The sequence below is a fragment of the Pleurodeles waltl genome, chromosome 12 (assembly GCF_031143425.1).
Source record: "Pleurodeles waltl isolate 20211129_DDA chromosome 12, aPleWal1.hap1.20221129, whole genome shotgun sequence".
NCBI classification, from domain to species: Eukaryota; Metazoa; Chordata; class Amphibia; order Caudata; family Salamandridae; genus Pleurodeles; species Pleurodeles waltl.
The window spans coordinates 365,332,183-365,354,170 of record NC_090451.1 but is presented as its reverse complement, the minus strand read 5'-3'; the positions used below and the strand labels follow the sequence as shown (position 1 = coordinate 365,354,170).

At 45.1% G+C, this 21,988-nt stretch overlaps 1 protein-coding gene across 1 annotated transcript in view; it reads right to left on the bottom strand.

Annotated features, from left to right (window-relative positions):
* Positions 1–21,988, bottom strand: part of VPS35 (VPS35 retromer complex component) — a 361,777-nt gene that overhangs the window by 76,122 nt on the left and 263,667 nt on the right. The window contains exon 13 of the mRNA XM_069216632.1: positions 9,639–9,761. Coding sequence (XP_069072733.1) covers positions 9,639–9,761 — 123 coding nt within the window. The remainder of the gene's footprint in view (positions 1–9,638; positions 9,762–21,988) is intronic.

Here is a 21,988-nt window from a genome sequence, read left to right as displayed (position 1 = left end):
ATCTGGATCACTAAAAGAAAGTGTAAACTGCTTTTATGCTTGCGGAATACATGAAGCAATCTCAACCAATGGCAATTACTGGGACTGAGTTCCAGTACATCGTTTTTAAGGGTCAAGCCTGCGAGTGCATGGGCTAACTATTGTGTACAGTAAAGAAAGGGCCTGGAGCACAGTTGTGGCTTACCATTTGTTGACTCACTCTTCTTTACAACCTCGTAATTCGTCACTGCAGGCCTGGCATCATTTCTGTTCCTCTCTGTGGAGCAGTGATCAAGCACTGATTCATCCAACTTAATCAGTGCCCGTTCGATGCTCCCGACCTGACTGAGGTACTATTTGTTGCTTTTTAATTCTAGTGCCCTGCAAACAGAAGGCTTGTGACTGGCAAAACAATGCCCAGCCGGTCGAACAAAATTGCAAAGTTTTATTCTTTATAGCCAATTTATTTTGCCAAGTTTTCTTTTATAACTTTACACACGGTTTCTTTCATTTCTGCTTTTGGGCGTTGTTCTCAAAAGATGACTGTTATCTTGTTCTAACTATTACAAGCAGCACTGTTTCTTTATTATGTGTAATTTCTGCAATTATATTTTAAAACATAAATGTGTAGTACACCCCAATCCATCCCACTCCAATCTACTCCACTACAATTGACCCCAATCCACCCACCTCATCCACACACAAATCCACCCAACTCCAATCCAAACCACTCACCCCAATGCAATCCACTCAACCCACCCCACTCCAAACCTCCCAACCCACCCCAATCTAATTTACTCTAATCTAATTTGCCTCACTCCAATCCAAAATAATTGCACCAATCCAAAACAATCTGACCCACTCCAATCCAAAACAATCTGCCCCACTGCAATCCAAAACAAGCTGCCCCACTGCAATACGTCTCACTTCAACCTTTCCCATTTTAATCAAAAACAATCTGCCCCACTCCAATCTGACCCACTCCAGTCCAAAACAATCCACTCCACTTCAATCCACCCCACTCCAGTCTGCCTCACTCCAATCCAAAACAATCTGTCCTACTCCATTCACTTTACCCCAATCCAATCCACCCACTCCATACCCATTCACCCCACTCCAATCCACCGCCCCCATCCAATTCACTCCAATCCCATCCAATCCACCCCACACCAACCCACCCTAATACAATCTGCCCCACTCCAATCCATTTCAATTTGCCCACTCCAATCTGCCCAACTTCAATCCAGAACATTCTGCCACACTCCAGTTCAAAACGATCTGCCCCACTAAAATTCACCTCACTCCAATCCAATTCACCTCACCCCAATTCAATCCAATCCAATCCACTCCATCCCAATTCACCCCACCCCTATCCACCACAATCCACCACACTACAATCCGGTCCACCCCACACCATTCCAGCCCACACTAATCTAGTCCACCTCACACCAATCCACCCCAATCTACCCCACACTCCAATCAATACACCTCACCCCAATCCAATCCATTTCACCCCACCTCACCCAACTCCAATCCACCCCACTCCCAGTGGTGTAACAAAACTTGATGGACCCCTGCAAAGTACATGGATGGGGCCCCCCTCCCCTGGGACCCAATGCAAAGTGTATTGTGCTGAGTGGGACCATGGGGTTCGGCCCCTGCACTTCAGGAGATACTGTTAGACCACTGCCAAATCCAGTCCAACCCACCCCACCCCAGTCCAGTCCAGTCCAGTCCAGGCCAGGCCGATCCAATCCACCCCACTCCAATCCATCCCACCCCACCCCACTCCATCCCAGTCCACCTACCTCAATCCAATGTACCCCACTCCAATCAAGTCCACTGCTACCCAATCCACCTCACTCCAATCCAACCACACCACATGAATCCATCCCACTACAATACAATCCACTTTAATCCACCCCACTCCAGTCCACATCAATCCACCGTAATCCAGTCCAGTCCACCCCACTCCAACTGACCTTAATCTACCCCACTTCATTCCAGTCCACCACTCTCCAATCAATCCATCCCATACCAATCCAATCCACCTCACTTCAATACAATCCATCATACGACAATCTAACTTACTCCAATCCAATACACCCCACTCCGGTTCAATACACCCCACTCCGGTTCAATCCACTCCACTCCACTTCACCCCAATCTAATCCAGCCCACCCTACCCCACACCTTTCTAACCCAACCCAATCCATCACACTCAATCCAATTCACCCCACACCACCCTAATCCACCCCACTCAATCCAATCCAATCCACCAAATCCAATCCAACTCACTCAAATCCACTCTACCCCAATCTGATCCACCCCAATCCGTTGAACCCAACTCCAGTCCACCCCACCTCAATCCAAACCAATCCACCCCTTTAGGCCACCCACCCAGTTTCAATCCACTCCACTCAACTCCAATCCACCCATCCCACTGTACTTCAGCCCATCTCACTCTACCCCAATCCAATCTACCCCACTCCATCTTAGTTCAGTCCACTGCACTCCAATCCAATCTATCCAGCCTACCCCACTCCAATCCACCCACCCCAATCCAATCCACTCCAATCACGTCACCCCACTCCATCCACCCCACCTCAATGTAATCCATGCCACTCCAATCCACCCCAATCCAATACTTCCCACCCCAATCCAGCCCACCCATTCCTTACCACTGCAGCAAACGCCACCCCCAGCTTTAATCGAATCCACCCCACTCCAATAGACCAACTCACTCCAATTCAACACTCTATTCCAACCCACCCCACCTCATCCCAATCGTCTCCACCCTATCCCACCCCACTCCAATCCATCCAGCCCACCTCACTCCAATCCACCTCACTCCAGTCTTATCCCCCCACTCCAGTCCTATCCCCCCCACTCCAGTCCTATCCCCCCCACTCCAATCCAGTGAATCCAATCTACCCCACTCAAGTCCAATCAAATTCACCCTACTCCACTCCAATCCATCCCTCCCCTATCACAATCCAAACCACCCACCCCAATCCAATCTAATATGCCCCAATCCAATCCACCCCACTCGAATCAACCCCATCCAATCTGCCTCACCCCATTTCAATCCACCCCATACCAATCAATCACACTCTATACCAATCACTCGCACTCCACTCATTCCACCCCACTACACCCCAATTCAATCACTCCACTACCTCAATCAACTCCAACTCACTCCACACTATTGCATTTCACACCATAACACTGTCTTCCACTAAACTCTACTGCCCTCTACTCAACTCTGCAACACTATACTCCCCCTACTCCACAGTACAGCACTCAAATGAATTGACTATGACACTGTGCTCCCCACACTCCACTCTGACACCCCTCACCACTAACCTTTAGCAATGTTGAACAGCAGCCACACAAATGGTATACAACATGGCAAAACATATTGCCAAAGCCAATAACTCTTATATAAGCGAGACCTATTGACTTTGCCAATGTGTTTTTTTTTTGTTTTTTTTACTCTGAACTGTTTCTACTGGAGCGAGACCAAGGATGACAATACAATGGACTTGAATGGAGCTCTGAGCAGTGCTGGAAAGTATGGAGATGCTGCCAGATTCCGGTTCCAGCAGCTACTTCTGGGCTCAGAGAAACATGCTGCATTTGTCCTGGTGTCATTTTTCGACGCCAGGACTTACATTTAGCAGCACCCACATGTATCTGCAGTCCTTTCAGAGTGGCAACCTGCAGGTAGTGAAGGGGCTTTCTTTTTTTTTTAGCATAAAGCTGGATCCAAACAAAGGCCTGATTTAAAGGGTCATCAGCCCTCCTTCCGATCATGTATCATCCTGGCTGGGAGCCATCTGGAACCTAAGACCTGGACGCCAATGCAATGGAATGAAACAGAGGTGCACAGCTTGTTATCACCTCACAAGCACTTAAGAGAAACTACTGGAGGCAGGTTTTTAACTTTGTTCAACTCGCTATGTAAGAGATGTGCTAGTGCAGCAATAATGTATGTTTTATCTGTCTGTAGCAGTAAGCACACACAAGTGCACAACGTCTCCTCCCTAAATCCCCCCCTGCCATCCCCACCCCACAATGTGTGTCTCAGCCTGGGCTGATGTAGCTCCAGGACACACACAACACAGCTTGAGCGTCTGTGAGCTGTATGGGGAGTGGCTGGCGGCTTACCTCAGCCTTATCTGAGCATTTCACAGGACTTTAAAACCATTAACATGCTAACAAGGCTTTCTGTTTTTAGGTCGAGCGCGCAAGCGCTTTGACCTGTTGTAAGTATTGTGGGCTTTTAACCACCCCATAACTTTCATTTGTTCCTGGGCTTGCCATTCAAAAAATCACTTGATGTCATTAGTAAATGCTTTACGTTTGTCCCGCCTTGAGGATGTTTTTGTCCAGCCTTGCAGACTGCCCTTGTTACATGGACTATTGCAGAATTGCCAATAATACTTCAGCGTGGGCAAACTATTTTTTTTCTTTTGGCTCTCCCCTTCATGCTGCATGGCGGCCATGGCGCTCACAGGTACAACAGTGTAAACTCGATCTGTGGTATTGGAGCACGGTTACATTGGTCATAGTTACCTAATCAGTCATTTCTTGTGCCTTTCCCCTTAAAACACTTGAAATTGGTAAATGTTTTACGTAAAACAGAAATCCTCAAAGCGAAAGCCACTGTATCTATGCACAGCGGGAGAGCAGATACTACAATATTCACAGCACTCCGGAAACTCATCTCATAACGCTTTGCAGGGCATTACTTTTACAAAAGGTTTTTGCTCATAACTCAGCCTGTGGTGGTCCTACGACAACGGGTCCACCACCAAAACGTTCAGCACTATACATTCTTTCTGTCTAGGCCATCTCTGGGTCCCCACACTAGGTTAGTGGGGACCCCCAAAAAATAACCCCTCCCACCATGCAGTGTCTTTTTAAGTGCTCTCATGACTGGATCTTTTGTTTTACAGCTGGGAATAGCTTGTGTTTTACAGGCCTTGTTAGTATTATCATTGCTATGGCCTGCTATCCCTAAAAATATGTAATGCACTATGCCCTCTGGGGGCTGCATTATTTATTGCCATTTTCTTTTTGTGTGGTTATGCCCTCCAGGGGCTAACTATATAGTTACATGACCATGTTGGTGTCCTCTAGGGGCTGTTCTAAGCATTACAGTCACATCAACATACTGAAATATTAATGGCACGGAAACGTGCCCCATAATGCTTTGCAAGGCTTTACTTTTGCAAAACATTTTTGCTCATAGCTCAGCCTGTAGTGATCCTAGGACAGTCTCAAAACATTCACAACATGTGCTCTTTCTGTCTACATCATCTCTGGGTCCCCACACTGTTAGTGGGGACTCCAAAATAAAAACCCCTACCAGCATTCGTTAACTTTTTAAGCCCTCTCATGGCTGGAACTTTTTGCTTTACAGCTGGGAGAAATTATGTATTGTGGGCCTTATTTGTAATATTATTACAATAGGCCTGCTAGTATTGAAAATGTGTAACGCACTATGCCCTATAGGGGCTACGTATATGGTTACACTGCATTGTTCTCTCCCATTCTTTTTTCATGTGGTTATGCTCTCTAAGGGCTGACCGTATGGTTACATGACCATGTTTCTTCCAAATGCTATTTTTATTGTGGTGTCTTCTAGGGGCTGTTCTGAGCATTGCAGTCAACATAATATAATATTCGTGGCACAAAAACTCACTCGGACCACCTTCAAAATGCTCTGTCATTCACCACACGTGCTCTACTGTCTACATCATTTCTGGGTCCCCACACTGGGTTAGTAGGGACCCGAAAATAATAACCTCTCCCACCATTCAATGTCATTAAAGCTTTCTCATGGCTAGATCTTTTGTTTTACAGCTGGGAGAAGTTTTGTTTTAAAGGTCTTGTTTGCAATATAACTGCAGTAGACCTGCTAGCCCTTAAAGCGCCCTCTATGGCCTAAGTATGGTTATATGGCATTACATTCTCCTGGTATTTTTCATGGGGTTATGCCCTCTAGGGGCTAACAATATTGTTACATGACCATGTTTCTTACAAATCATATTTTTATTATGGTGCCCTCTAGGGGCTGCACTGAGCATTACAGTCTAATGCCAACAGTTTATTTCTGATAAAGGTTGATATGATGATTGTATACTTTTTATTAATTTCTCCCTATTACAATTATGACCGTAATTCAGGCCCACTTAACATCCTTATTACACTAAGACTGTTTGAACACTCTTGATATGTTTGGGTGACCCTTCTAGTTTATTTTTCCTCTGTGGCTGCCTTGTGTCTTTTTTTGAGGAATTGTGTTAGCCAGCCAGCAACTCTGATGGTGGGGAGGTGAAAGTGGTATTTTATTGGAATTAGTATGGCAGATTTAAATTAGAATGCTAAATGGTAACATTAGTGCGTTTTACTGCAGATAGAGGGAGAAGATAAATGGAAGTGCTTTAGTTATATGCAGGGGCACTGGAATTATATGTCAGGAAAAGACAAAATTATGAGGCAGGGTTGACCAATTTATGTGGCAAGAAAAGCCTAGTTATGAATTTACAATGCCAATAGCTCTAAATCAAGCAAATGCGAGAAATATTGCATTGCAAATGCTTGTTTTCATTGGTTCCGGTACACCCTGCGCCCCCACTCCACCTATTTCTTTCATTTGCTAAATACTTTTGCTGCCACAGTTGGAGAATGCATTTTCTAAAAAGTAAAGTTATGCATTTAGGGTTGTCATATAGCCGGTGTTCTTCCTAACCAGTATTTTGATATCCAGACCATTACAAAACTAAGCGAAATAACCTAAAGCCTATTTTTTTTTAGCCCTTATCTGTACATATGTCAAGCAGCAAATATAAGCACAAAGCAATTTTAAGTGTGTTCTAGAGCTGCGCTGACTATCCTTGGCTAATAATTCAACATGGGAGGAGAAATCATCTTACAAATGAACACATATGATTTTGTTACAATTTAGTATCACCTCCGGGCACCCCAACAGGCATATCAAGAGGTGGAAAGTTTGCAGCAGGATCCACAAATCATGTATTTTCTCCAACCTCCATCCCTGATTAATGCCATAATATCAATAGTTTAAATTATATCTGAAACCCTACTGGACAACCGTTGATAAGTCGTTAAGCTACTCAGAGCATCTGGGAATGCATCCTGCAATCCGAAATCTCCCCCATCATTCTCACCGTTAACCCCCCCTTCACTTTCAAGCTCCAGCTGCACTCACAGCACTTACACTGCTCACCGTGCACTCACGCCGTTCACCCTCTTCTTTCCCTACACTCACACAATCAAACCGCTAATCCTGCACTCACATGGTATTCTGCTCACTTGCAACTTTCACCGCTCGCCCTGAAGTCCCATTACTCCCCCTGCACTCACAGGAATAACAGTACACCTCTCACCATGCACTCACGCAGTTCACTCTGCATTTATGACATTCACCCTCCTTTTACCGTGCACTCACAAGACCACACCACTCACGCTGCATGAACATGACACTCCACTCATCTATCATTCTCACCACTCACCCTGTAATCTTATTGATCACCCTACACTAACAGCAATCACACTGTACTTACACTGCTCACCATGCAATCAAGCTGTTCACCATGCAACCATGCTGTTCCATTCACCCTCTTCTTACCCTACACTCACATGAGCACATTGCTCACATTGCATTCACATGACACTTCGCTCACCTCAGTCTCGCTGCTCTCACCACTCACCCTGCACTCAATCTTAAACAAGCACATTATTCACCATACATTCATTCTTCACACTCTGCACTTTCAACTGCACCTAAAGTCAAATGGGCACATCACTCATCCTACACTCACTCCTCTCACCCTACTTTCACACAGGTACATCACTCACCCTGCACTCGTATAGGAACTCTGGTCACTCAGCTCACCCTTTGCTCACATGAGCACATCACTCACCCCGGACTCACACCACTCAGCCTGCACTCTCTTCTCTCACCCTTCACTCACACGGATCCACTGCCTGGCTTGTACTCACAGAGGCACTCTGTTCACCCATCACACAAACAGCTCACCCTGCTTGCACACAGGCACAGTAGTCTACCAGAACTCAATGGGACACACCACTCACAATGCACTAACACCTCTCATCAAGTGCTCACCAGTCCCTCCCGCAGCTCATCCTCCACTTTCACTGCTTACCCTGCATGCTAACAGGCACACTGATCATTCTTTTTTTTTACATCGTAAGTTGGGTGATCTACATGTAGTAAAAAGGGAGTTTAGGCATTAGCAAGTAGTTTGACTTGCCAAGTCAATGTGGCATTAAACTGTACTGGGACAAGTTTGTAAGGCTACTTCTGTGTTGGTGGCGCAATCTGTGCTGCAGACCCACTAGTGGCATTTCATTCACAGACCCTGGGTATATGGTATACCACTTTACAAGGGACTTACAGGTAAATAAAATAAGTCAAACTGGTGGAACCCAATTATACCAAGTTTTAGGGGAGAGAGCACATGCACTTTAGCACTGGTTAGCAGTGGAAATGTGCCAAGAGTTCTAAAGCCAACAAAAGGAGGGTCAGAAAAATAGGAGGAGAAGGGCTAAATGTTTGGGGATAGCCCTGCAGAAAGGGTCATTTCTAACACACAGGGTCACAATTTGCCTTTTAAAGTTAAGGGAAGGCTGTTTATTTTACATTATTATCATCAGTCTGTAGATAGCAGGCCTGATAAGGAGCAGTGCTCAGTCAGATTTATGACCCATGGTGAAGAACAGAGGTGAAGAATTGAAGCAGTAAGGTATTTAAATCTTGAATAAAAGTCCTTGTCATCTCAAAATTGGAAGTGAGAACAAAATGGTGTTTCTCAATGTTTCTAAATCAGAGAAATTTAAAATGAAAAGTTACCTTATGACTAAGTTAACTTTAAAAAATGTTCAAACTTGTTTTTCGAAGTGTTGCATTTACGCACATCACACCTCTTGCTCCAAGTGACCAGTAGTACACTGTGCCATATTTATAACTGAAAGGTACAGTAATTTTTTAAATGGGAGAAATTTAAGGTGCATGAAAATGTTCCACATTATGAACATATTTGCACTTTTAATTTCTCCCATTTAAAAAAATTGTTGCATGTTTCTGTTATACATTTACTGGTGCCATATATGACGAATGGTGTGTCCTGTGCCACAAGTACATAGGACAAAGGCTCTCAGTTACCCATACACATATATCCTACTCATATGCACACGTTCATACATCCCCAAAGACCATGCTCTCACTGACACACATGCCAGCCCTGTCACAGTACCCCTAGTCAAATTATTTTGTTCAAACCATAGTATCTGGCTCTATGGACATTAGTCTTAAAGTTAAGGAAGCAGGGCATGGGGGTTAATGGTAATAATGCATAAGCTGTTTAGCCTTTGATAGCTCACAATGATTTTCACTGATCAGAAGCAGCTCTCGCTACAGAAAAGGTTGGAGACCCCTGATCTAGAAGATACCCTCCAACATTTCCTTTGCTACACTTAACTTTACTAAAGCATATGTTCAGTTAATTTAATCATGGGTAACCTGATGTCCCCATATTGCAGGCATTAGACAAAGAACTATGTGCTGAGAAAACATATGACTTAAGGTGGTCTGAAAAGAAACCTACCACTTTGGAATTTTCCTTGTATCGGAAAGCAAGTCGGTATGCTGCAAAAACCAATGGGGGTAAAGTGTACCGAATCCTCTGGTTACCACCTGCCCCAAAATGTTTCCGAGCTGTGTTCAGGATCTACGAAAAAATGGATGAAAACAACTGGAGGTCAGTGAATCAGAGGCATGAAATTACATAAAACAGGTTTAAACATTAAGCATTTTTGCTTTCATTTCCATAGACATATAAATCTAAACTACACACATTATTCAGCATTCTGCACGTGACACAGAACAATTCTATTATATAGAGAAACACTCACAGGGTCAGAATACTTAAAGAAATGATCTACAACTTCAAAACGTAAAATATTAATGCTGCAGAAGGCAGCACGAATTTGGGGTCACTGAAAACCCATGATCATAATTTACAACAAATAAGAGTAAACGGGTAACTTTATCAAAGTTTTCTTTCACACTGTAAACAATACAGAAGGCACTTGAAAAACCTGAAGGCACAATTGGAAATGTTAGTGTTTAAGCTTTTTCTATTTGATTTCTACTTCGACCTTGTACGTGTTTTTTTAAATGTATTTATATACATGTTTTTTGGAAAACATGAGACTGGTGAGGCATCTACGACTGTCTGTAGGCCAGGCTTATTTAGGCTTGTGTATTTTTTCATTGGTCTTTGATGTTTATGAGCAGCAAACATAAAACAAATATGCAAGTACTTTGTTTTTCTTGCAGCTTGAAGATATGTCAGGCTTCGTAATATCCAGTAAGCATGACATGAATACAAAGTTAATGTCCCTGGCAGTGTAGTTAATTTAGGGAGAAAATGTGGAACTCAAAGACTACATGCCAACAGGATAGTAAAATGTTAACTGATCAGTTAAAAGTATGAAAGTTAAGATGCTAATATAAGTCACCGCTGAAGGAGACTTCAGTTTGACACACAGCACTTGCACGACACCAGCTCATTTACAATTATAGGCAGTAACATACCAGGTTCTCTGAAGGAGACACATGCCAAGCAGCCAGTAACAGACCAACTTGAAATGAGGACATTTAGAATCCAGGGTCCATCAAATATTGTGTTTCAAACTGGGAACAGCAGCAAAATCAGCAAAGGCAATTATTCATTTGGAGAACGCATTTAAAATTGCAAAATCCAAAAATCTTGCCTTTTTAAGCTACTGGCTGGTTTGTATAGTAGTGTTAAAAAAAGGTAAAGAAAATTATTAAATGCTGGAAGAATAATGATGCTGATTATTTCCTATTGTGTATACCCGTGTCTTAGGAAACTCTGAGTCGTTATCACTGGAATGTTTATGGAGCAAGACTGCATGTTGACCTCCTTGATCTGGGTTAAGTCTGGGCACTTAGCCTGCCACTTGCCCATGGCCTTCAGTTCCTGGCTTTTCCAGTCTGATCCATTTGCTGCCGTTTGACTAAGTATTACTGCTGATTCCCGGATTTTCCGGCTCACTGTTTGTCCCACCAACCCAGGCCTAGCATACCTCAGAATCTTATTAATGCAGGCCGCAGCAGAACCACACTAGTAGGCACCTGAGCACCTAGCATGCCACTTGCCTGTGGCCTACAGTTCCTGCTTGCTCCAGCCTGATACAGTTGCTGCTGTTTGACCAAGTGACACCGCAGTTCCCTGGGTTTTTACTCACCCCGGTTTTCCCTGCTCACTGTTCTTCCTGCCAACAGAAGGTCCACCCATTTTAGGACCTACTTAATGCAGGCCACAGAGCGGCCGCACAAGTAGGCACCTGGGCCCCTAGCCTATCATTTGCCTGTGGCCTCCAGTTCCTGCTTGTTCCAGCCTGATCCGGTTGCTGCTGTTTGACCAAGTGACACCGCTGTTGCCTGGGTTTTTCAATCCAGGTTTTCCTGCTCGCAGTTCCTCCCGCCAAATCAAATCAAAAGCATTTATAAAGCGCGCTACTCACCCGTGAGGGTCTCAAGGCGCTAGGGGAGGGGGGTTACTGCTGCTCCAAGTGCCAGGTTTTGAGCTGCCTCCGGTATGCAGGGTGGTCCTGGGTGGTCCTGAGGTTGGCGGGAGGGAGTTCCATGTCTTGGCCACCAGGTAGGAGAAGGATTTCCCACCTGCCGTGGTGTGGCGGATGCGAGGGACGGCGGCGAGTGCGTGGTTGGCGGAGCGAAGTTGACCGGTGGGCGTGTAAAAACTGAGGCGACGGTTGAGGTATTCGGGTCCCTTGTTGTGGAGGGCTTTGTGTGCGTGGGTGAGGAGCCGGAAGGTGATCCTTTTGTTGACGGAAAGCCAGTGCAGGTGTCTCAGGTGGGCGGAGACGTGGCTGTTGCGGGATATGTCGAGGACGAGGCGGGCAGAGGCGTTTTGTATTCGCTGAAGATGTTTCTGGAGTTTAGCAGTGGTTCCTGCGTATAGGGTGTTTCCGTAGTCCAGGCGGCTTGTGACGAGGGCGTGGGTCACAGTTTTTCTGGTGTCGGTGGGGATCCAGCGGAAGATCTTTCGGAGCATGCCAACAGAAGTCCCGCCCCCTCAGGACCTACTTAATGCATGCTGTAGTTTGTCTGTGCCACTGGTGTACGCTAGTGTGCTGAAAGCACGTCAAAGGCAAGTCCGCCTGCACCCGTCCGTGTCAGGACCACGCCCAGCACCAGGAACCCTGGCAAACACTGCTGCCTCGTGTTCTCCAGCACCACAGTAGGACTTTTTTCCTGCACCCATTGTGATTTCACCTGCGACACGTCAGGCGCCGACACCACTACCTTTAAACAACTAACGTACGCCACCATCACCACCCACACCACCGGTCAGCCATGCTACTCAACATCCGATCCCTTGGGAAACACTCCACCGAAACCTGGGACTGCCGCAACACACCCGACCTTCTCTTCCTGACTGAAACACGGCTCAACCCAGCCTCCACCTGGGATATCACCGCAGCCATCCCGCCTGGCTACAAAATCATACACCAGGACCGAACCTACAAACCAGGCAGAGGACTCGCGACCATCTACAAAAACACCATTAACTGCACCACCTCCAGGGACTTGGACACCAATCTCATGGAACAACTCCACTTCAAAATACGAACGGACTACAATGCCACCCTGAAGAGAAGACTTGCCTACCCTTCCCTGTACCTCTGTGCGAATTTCTGCAATCACATTGCAGACTTCATCATTCTCTTCTCCATCAGATCAACCAACGCCATCTTTCTAGGCATCCTCAATTTCCACCTGGAACAGACCCCAACTCCAAGTCCCTCCTCAACAGCCTCAGCAAACTCAGACTCACCCAGCTTGACCAAGGGCTAACCCACACAGCAAGCCACACCCTTGACCCTATTTTCTACTCCAACAGGATCACCGCCATCCACACGGCCCCCCCTCACATGGTCTGACCACAATATCACACATTTCAAGGTCCCCACCCACAAAAGCACCCCACCAGAAAAACCCAAAGCACCATCAAGAGACAGGGGCAAAATATCAGAAGAAAAATGGACCAAGACCCTATAGGAACACCTACACACAGAACTTTGATATTGACGACAAGCTCTTCAATAAATGACTCACCAACCACACCGCTACCACTAGAAACAAAAGATAAAAAACAACAAACGACCTAGCTGGTTCAGGAATGACTTCAGGGAGTCCAAGAGCCACTGCAAAAAACTTAAGAGAAAAAGGAGACTCAACAAAACCACCACGGCAAGACCCACATACAAAGTCCCCTTAACCCCTACCTCCAATAACCTCGATACGCAAAGAAAAAGGCCCTAACTCTCACATTCGAAGCCAGCCCCAACAACGTCAAAGAGCTCTTCACCATTGTCAAGGAGTGCTCCAACCCCGCAGCTGCCAACATCATCCCACCCCAAGCACTCTCCAACAACATCTCAAACTTTTTTGAACAGAAGATTGCAAAGATCTACAACACATTCGACTCACAGCATACCCATATGAACACCCAACAGGACACCTTCCTCATTGCCAAAAGCAGCTAAGCAACTGGAAGCCCCTCTCGAACAAAGAAACCACAGCCCTGATGAATACCATCCACTCAGGAACCCCCTCAGACCCATGTCCCCCACTTCACATACAATCTTGGAAGAACCATCATCTCCACCGCGCTCACCGCCATCATGAACATCCCATAACCATCACCATCTTCCCGTCTTGCTGGAAAAATGCTGAAGTCAATGCCCAATTGAAGAAACCAACAGAAGAACCAAACACCCTCAACTAGCTACAGACCCATCTCACTCCTGCCTTTTCCAGCTAAAGTCATAGAGGAAGCTATCAATATCCAACTTGCAGTCAACTTAGAACTCCAACAACCTCTAGACGGCTCTCAATCTGGTTTTCACAACAACCACAGTACTTATTGTGGCCATCAATGACATCAGAAGCATCCTCGACAGAGGAGAAACGGCCACATGCATCATCCTAGACCTCTCTGCAGCTTTCAATATAGTCACCCACAGCTTCAGCGCTTGGATATCAGTGGACCTGCCCTCAAGTCGATATCCTCCTTCCTCATGGACAGATCTCAACGAGTTAGACTTCTGCCCTACACCTCTAAACCCAAGAAACTCATCTGCAGAGTCCCTCACAGATCATGGCTCAGCCCACCACTCTTCAACGCCTACATGACAGCTCAACCTCTCCCCTACTGACTCAACCAACACCACCAAAGCAAACTTTGCCAACTGCATGAGCAATGTTGCTGCTTGGATGAAAAACAACTATCTCCAGCCCAACACAGACAAAACCGAAGTCCTTATCTTTGACAACAACCACTATCCTGGAATGCCTCTTGGGGGCACCCTGAACTTGGCTCCCCACCCACCCCTACAGACCATGCTAAGAACCTTGGCATCATCCTGGAAACCAACCTTTCCATGAGCAGACAGATCAACGCCATTGCCTCATCATGCTTCCACATCCTGCAAATGCTTTGCAAGTTTTCAAGTGGATCCTTCTTAACACCAGATGAACAGTCAGCCAGGCTCTTATCACAAGTAGATTTGACTACGGTAATGCCCTGTACTTCAGAATACCAGGCTATGTTCTACACAGACTTTAAACCCCCAGATAGCGGACGCCAGACTCATCCTAAACATCCTGCGAAATAACCACATCTCTCCACACAGTCTCCACAGGCACCAAGTCAAGGAAAGATGTAAGTTCAAGCTACTCACCCATGCCTACAAAGCTCTCCACAACACCGGCCCAGTGTAGATCAACCACCCCATCAAATTCTACCAACCCACTGGACACCTTCGATCTGCGCCTGAGGAAATAGCACACCTCCCTCACATCAAAAAGGTCAGAAGCAGATGATGCATCTTCTCAAACCTCGCAGTCAAGACCTGGAACGACCTCCTGCAATACTTCAGAACCTCTCTCTCCCTCATGGACATCCAAAGGAACTCCAAGACATGGCTCTTCCAGACGGAACAGGCATATCTCCTCCTCCTTCTTCTGGCCCGCGCTACTCAACACCTGGATACCCTAAAGGGTGATTAGCTGTGGTCTGCAAATCCACACAACATAACAACATAAACCTAGAATGAAACTTACAACTCTTAAGCTTCCATGAGAACAGGGGGGACAGGTGGTCCCTAAACTGTAATAATAATATTTTTCAGCTAAGCTGCAGCACCCATCCCAGTGGATGGATGCATGCCCTACCAGGGAATGCTCCTTACTGGACAGCACCCAAGGACAGAAGCCTTTAACTTTGCTGTTTTTGTTGCCAAAGGCACCGGGCCCAGAGGCCCCACGTTTGGTGGCTGTAAGGAATTGGGTAAGTGGTTGAGCGGGGTGAACCCCTACTCAAGCAGGAACCACAATTTTTGTCACGGTGAAGTCACAAGAAACCCCAAATTAACCTGGGATCAACCCTCTGGAGCAGTCAGGCTTAACTTAGAGACAATGTATAAAGTATTTATGTAGCATATCAAACAGCAATAAAGTGAAAGCACAACACAAGAGTAATCCCACACCTATTTAGAAAAAGAGAGTACATTTTAATTAATAAATCGAGACTCAAACAATTAAACTACAATCAGTAGAACCGAAGCTTTGCAATTTTAAAGATTTAAGTGACAATAGCACCAAAGAGCACAAAGCACCAACTGAGGTTATCTGGTTGTGCTGGACAAAGTCACAAGTTCATGCCGATTATGATGGAGTGCACGCCACCCTCACGGACTCAGTTAGGCCCGCTGAACAAGAGTACCTTATATCCTAGTTGAGAAGGAATGTGGAATCCCTTGTTGAGGATGCGTCACGCAGTAGAAGCAATTTGAGTTCCAGGCAGGGAGATGTGTTGCGCAGCAGCAGGTCTGGGGTGCTGAGAAGTGCGAGGTGATGCCCTTTCGTGGAGGTGCATCTTGCAGCAGCAATTCCAATGGACTTCGTTGAGCGAGTAGATTTCCTTGTGTGGAAATGCATTGGCTCTGAAGGGCTGCAGCAGGCGATACAAACATCTTGCATTGAGGAAGTCCGTGCAGCTGAGGCAATGCGTCTGGTTGGAGGGCGCTGCTTTGGGCAACAAAGGCGATACACCTGTTCTGCAGTAGATGAGCTGCACCACCAAAGCAATGCATTGGTTCTGCTGCATTCATAGAAGGGCTGACAAAGCACCTTCTGGATAAAAAAATCTGACTTTACCATTAAAGAGGTCTTTTATTTAATATTATTTCGACACCAGACTCAAGTTACCTCTCTGCTCCCAATTGGAAGCTACAGCTTATTAAATGTAATAAGGTAACTCCAATGTTATCCTATAGAGAGGCAGGCTTTAGCGGTAGTGAAAAACGAGGACGTGTAAAACTTAAAGGTATATGTGCAACTTTTTAAATACACTGCACCCTGCCCTCTGGGCAGTTCAGGGCCTACCCTATGGGTGACATATGTATTAAGTTAGAAGGTTTAGGCCAGACAAGAGGTATATTTTTCCAGGTCAACATGACAGTTTAAAACTGCACACACAATCTACAATGACAGCCCTCAAACTCTGTAAAGGGCTAATTAAGTTGGTGAAAAAAAATCAGTGGAGCAGACTCTCTAGTAGCATTTAATTTACGTGCCCTGGGCACATGCAGGACCACTTTCCTAGGGATTTACAAGAAAATTATATAGGCCAATTGGGTGTAAGGCAATTCTACCATGTTTTAAGGAGAGAAGACAATCACTTTAGAACTAGTAAGCAGTCCTTAAGGCCAGCAAAAACAAAGTCAGCAAAACAGAAGGGTTGAAGGCAAAACAGTAGGGGAGAACCACAGCAAGGATGCCAGGTCTAGCAGTGGCCCTGATGTCCTTGGTTTGAAGAAAAGTAGCGACAATGGTGATTCACCGTACACTGTTTGCTGTTGAGGCAGGGTTCTGTATGCACAGAAAGGTTAAGGAGTGAATAACAGGTGGCTGGTATAAGATGAAGGATCTGTGGGTTGAGGGCACTTTTCTGGCATTTGATGAGACACAGGCCCATCTTGGAGTTCGGCCAGGCCAGTGTCCACTGTATACTTATTTACAGGCGACAAGTAATGTCAGATTTCAATACACCAAATATAAATTCCTACACAGGGCTTATCTCACCCCCAAGATCATAGCCAGGCTATACCCAAAGCACACCGGGGGACAACTGTAGATGATTTGCACTGATATATATTAATACATATAGTGTGGTAGGGCCAGGTGGTGTCACATTCTACGGTGAGGGCAGCAGTCAGTCTATCACTTCAACAAAAGCTACTGGGGGACCCCCACCCCCAACAAAAAATGCTAAAGTCAAACACATAATGCAGGCTCTGGGATCCAGGGCCTCATTCAAGAGTTGGTATAGGTATCTTGCTGAATGGCTGCTGCCTGAAGAATAGCAAGTGCTTAATTTGTAAAAACAGGGGCCCATGGTTTTGCTCAGAAACCTGTTACCTGGATTAACGAAGGTCGGGGTGCAGAATACAAAGCCCACTTAGTCTTGATTACACCTCATTCCTCCTTCACCCATTCCCCAGGCACTCCCTGTCCCGTTATCTCACTCTTGCAGGTTCCTGATTTCTCAAAGTCCCTCTACCCCTTCTTTTTGTATCCTTCTCTTTTTCCTTCTTTCCTCCTTGAGTGTTCTTCGTGCTCGCTTGGGGTCAAAGGCTGATGGGGAAAAAAGAGCTGGTTCCCAAAAATGAGTGCTGGGGTGGAGCCCTCCTGCAACAACCACCTCCAATTAAGCACTGAGAATAGTATTTAAAAATGGAATGTACAGATGATAAAGTAGCAAATAAAACTGCTTGACGGGAGAGAAGATTTTGAGACACCGAATGCTTAAACAGAAAAGGAGGGGGAGGTGGGGTGCTGTGCCTAACAGAACCTTGAGGCTATCAATTGAGTTGGACTATACAATTAATGCAAGGGTACAGAGGCTCAGATCAGATAAATATGAAATACATCGTCATGTCTTTAGGCATTCTGTTGAAATCACAGGCGAAGAGTCATCTGACTCAGAGAATAGGCATCCTTGCTGCAGTTTCAGATTGGAAAAGGAGGCTTCTAGATCGTACCAAACAGATAATACCATAGAGAATGTAAAAGACCCAAATGGACTTACTTAAAAAAACATACGAATTTAATAGGCAAAATTCTAAAACAATAAAAACTATCTCATTTATAAAAGTTATAACAAAATCCAATTAAGGTTGCACAAGTTTAAAACAGTATGTTCATTAGGCCTGGCTACTAACAATTTTAGCTGTCTGTCAGATGCTTTTTTACTCATTCCGATACAATACATATTGGCAAGGAAACTAGAATTATATGATTTTGCAGTTGCAGCGTTTTCTGCCGCACTTATCATGCAATTTATTATCTTATGAATAATTTGTACATTTTAACAAAACAAAATTGTTTCTAGCTCAGATGAATCAAACTTACTAAGTACAGTAGCAACAGTCGTTGTTTCGCTAAGGCAGGCCTTTCTCAAAAGTTGACGAGCCATTTTTCTATTGCTTATTGCTGAAAATGGGTGACAAACTATTCCTAATGAGGTAAAACATTTGCCCAGATAGTGTTAACGTGTGAAAATGACAAAATATTGAGGTAATAGTGTTACCAAAGGACAAGTAACTTACCACTGGTAATGCTTTTCCTGGTGGATACAGTATCTACCTGTGGATTCCTCATCCTTTTGAATATCCCTAATGTGCCAGCATTACAAGGAAACTTTTCTTTACAGCTCTCCCATGTCAAAGACGACATCACAATGTCTATGGCTCCACCCGTGGTTCTGCGTGATGTAATCTGAGCCATAAGAAGCCCTCGCCGGAGTACTGACGTCAATGACGTCAGGTTCCACCCATTTTTTTGTGTCTTCGAGGCGAATGGGTAAAACTAATATCACAAATGTAATAGCTTGGTGCAAACTTTAAATCAATGATTTTATAGATATGTGTTAAAATAAATACATACAAAATATACAAACATGCATCTTTTTGGTATATGCACAGGAAACAGGGAGGCGGGTAGGTCAGTGAGGAATCCACAGATAAAAATGTATCCACCAGGAAAAGCGTTACTGAAGTGATTAACTTGTTTTTCTGATGGATACATCTACCTGCGGAGTCCTCACCTTTTGAATAGAGTACCCAAGTAGTCCCACACTCAGAGGTGGGTGCCTGTCTGCCTATACCAAAAAATCTTGCAAAACAGAATGAGTAAACTGACATCCCTCTTTACTTCGGAATCTAAGCAACAGTGCTATGCAAAAGTGTGGCGGGAGGCCCAAGTTGCTGCTTCACAGATGTCAACCACAGGGACATCTCCAGCTAAAGAAAAAGTATAAGATTTAGCTCTAGTGGAATGAGCTCTAATACTTTCTGGTGGCTCTTTGTTAGCCATGGTGTAGCAGATCTTTATGCACAGGATGATCCATCTGGATAACGTCCTCTTGGGGACCATTTTTCCTTTCATCTTGCCCACGTAGTCAATAAACAGCTGATCCTCCAAGTAGACATAACGTCCTGTCCATATAAAAGGTAACAACCCTTTTAGGATCCAACTGATGAAGTCTTTCCCTCTTCTTAGAAGGATGTGGAGGAAGATAGAAAGTAGTAAAGGTGGTAAACTGTCCAAAGTGGAAAGGAGTAACCACCTTTGGCAAGAAAGCAGCCCTGGTTCTCAATACCAATGTATCTGCATAGAAAGTTGAGAAAGGAGGATTCACGTTTTACACCTGTAACTCACTAACACGTCTAGCAGACGTTATGGCGACCAGAAAAAATGTTTTGAAACTAAGTAATCTTAAAAGGCAACTATGTAAGGGTTCAAACAGCGAACTCATAAGATAAGTTAGTACCAGGCTAAGAAACAACTGATTCATAACAAATGGAGTGGGAGGATATTTGTTAGTAAGTCTCTTAACCCCTTCCATGCTAAGGATAGCTGGGCCTTCTTCAGCTACGGTGCTTGTGTGCTGAGGAAGGGCCCTGGCACTCTGTTCTCTACACACGAGCAGTAAATCCCTTTGGGGGGCAGATGGGGTAATTACTTCCCATCCACACCCCGGGGGCAGAAAGCCCACTAGACATTAGGGAATTTAAAAAAAAAAGTAGAGGGTTGGGGGCTGCCTACCACTATGGGCATGGTGGTTATGTCCCACACCCAATCTGAAGGGGTTAACAGTCATTCAGCCACCACTGCGGACTAAAGCATCTCATCCCAATGGCAAGTAAGAGGACATTTGACTCTTTTGGGTTTTGATTTACCATAAGGGCCAAAAGAGCTTGGCTAACTCCCAATTTCGCCCCCCACTTGCAATGGTGAGCAGCTGCACTTTTTGGACTTGGGTACGCTGCCATCTGGAAAAACCTACCAGATTCAGACACTTCTGAAAACTAAACATCTTACCCACAATGCCCTGCAAACCTCCAACTTTGACTGAAATCACACATTTACTCTACACTTCTATTATGGAAACTTCTGGAATCGCAGGAATCCACAAAATGCCTAGCAGCCAGCATTGACCCATCTGTACTGATAAAAAATCTGCCCAAAGCAGAGTGGGTGCCCAAAGCAGAGTTAGTATATACATGTTTGAAAAAAAACGTCCCTTTCGGAATCGCCTTGGTTCCTCCTTAATTTATACACAATTTTTGCCCTTCCCTGTCACAGGCACTTGGCCCACCTACACAAGTCGGTTATCATTTTTATTGGGAGACTGGGTGGTAGGTAATTTGTGCTGATGCTGTGATTCCACACACAAATGTGAGGAAAATTAGATTTTCTTAGCTAAATTTGAGGTTTGCATGGAATTCTGGATAGGAAAGCTCTGGGGGATCCACGCAAGTCACAACTCCCTGGACTCTCTTGAGTGTCCAGTTTTCAGAAATGTCTGGATTTGGTAGGTTTCCCTCGATGTCTCAACAATATATTTTGGGCCTTTCCCTGTCACAGGCACTAGGCCTATCTACACAAGCGAGGTAGGTGCCGGCTGACCTAAAGCCCAAAATCCACAGCTAAGCGCTTTGCAAAAAAACACGCCAGTTTCCAGTGGAAAAATGTAACTTGTTCACACTGCGTTTTGGGGCGTTTCCAGTGACGGGCACAAGGCCTACCCACACAGGTGAGGTAGCATTTTTATAGGAATGCTGGGTGGAAGGAAGTTTGTGGCTCCTCTCAGATTTCAGAACTTTGCACCACCAAAATGTGAGGAAAATGTGTTTTTTGAACAAATTTTGAGGTTTGCAAAGAATTCTGAGCAGAAAAATGTGGTAAGAGCCACACAAGTCACCCCATCCTGGATTCCCCTAGGTGTCTAGTTTTAAAAATGTATCGGTTTGCAAGGTTTCCTTAGGTGCCATCTGAGCTAGAGGACAAAATCCACAGCTAGGCACTTTGCAAAAAATGTGTCAGTGGAAAAATGTGGTATCCATGTTGCGTTTTTAGGCGTTTCCTGTCGGAGGCACTAGGCTTACCCACACAAGGGAGATACCATTTATTTCAGGAGACTTCTAGGAATGCTGGGTGGAAGGAAGTGTGTGGCGGCTCCCCTCAAATTCCAGAACTTTGCATCACCGAAATTTGAGGAAAATGTGTGTTTTTTAACAAATTCTGAGGTGTAAAAGGCTTCTGGGTGACAGAACCTGGTGAGAGCACCTCAAGTCACCCCATCTTGGATTCCCCTAGGTGACTAGTTGTCAACAATGTACAGGTTTGCAAGGTTTCCATAAGTGCTGGCTGAGCTAGAACCCAAAATCCCCAGCTAAGCAAAAATACACATCCATTTTCAGTGTAAAAAAGTGATGTGTCCCTTTTGTGTTTTGGGGCGTTTCCTGTAGTGGGCACGAGACCTACCCAGACAAG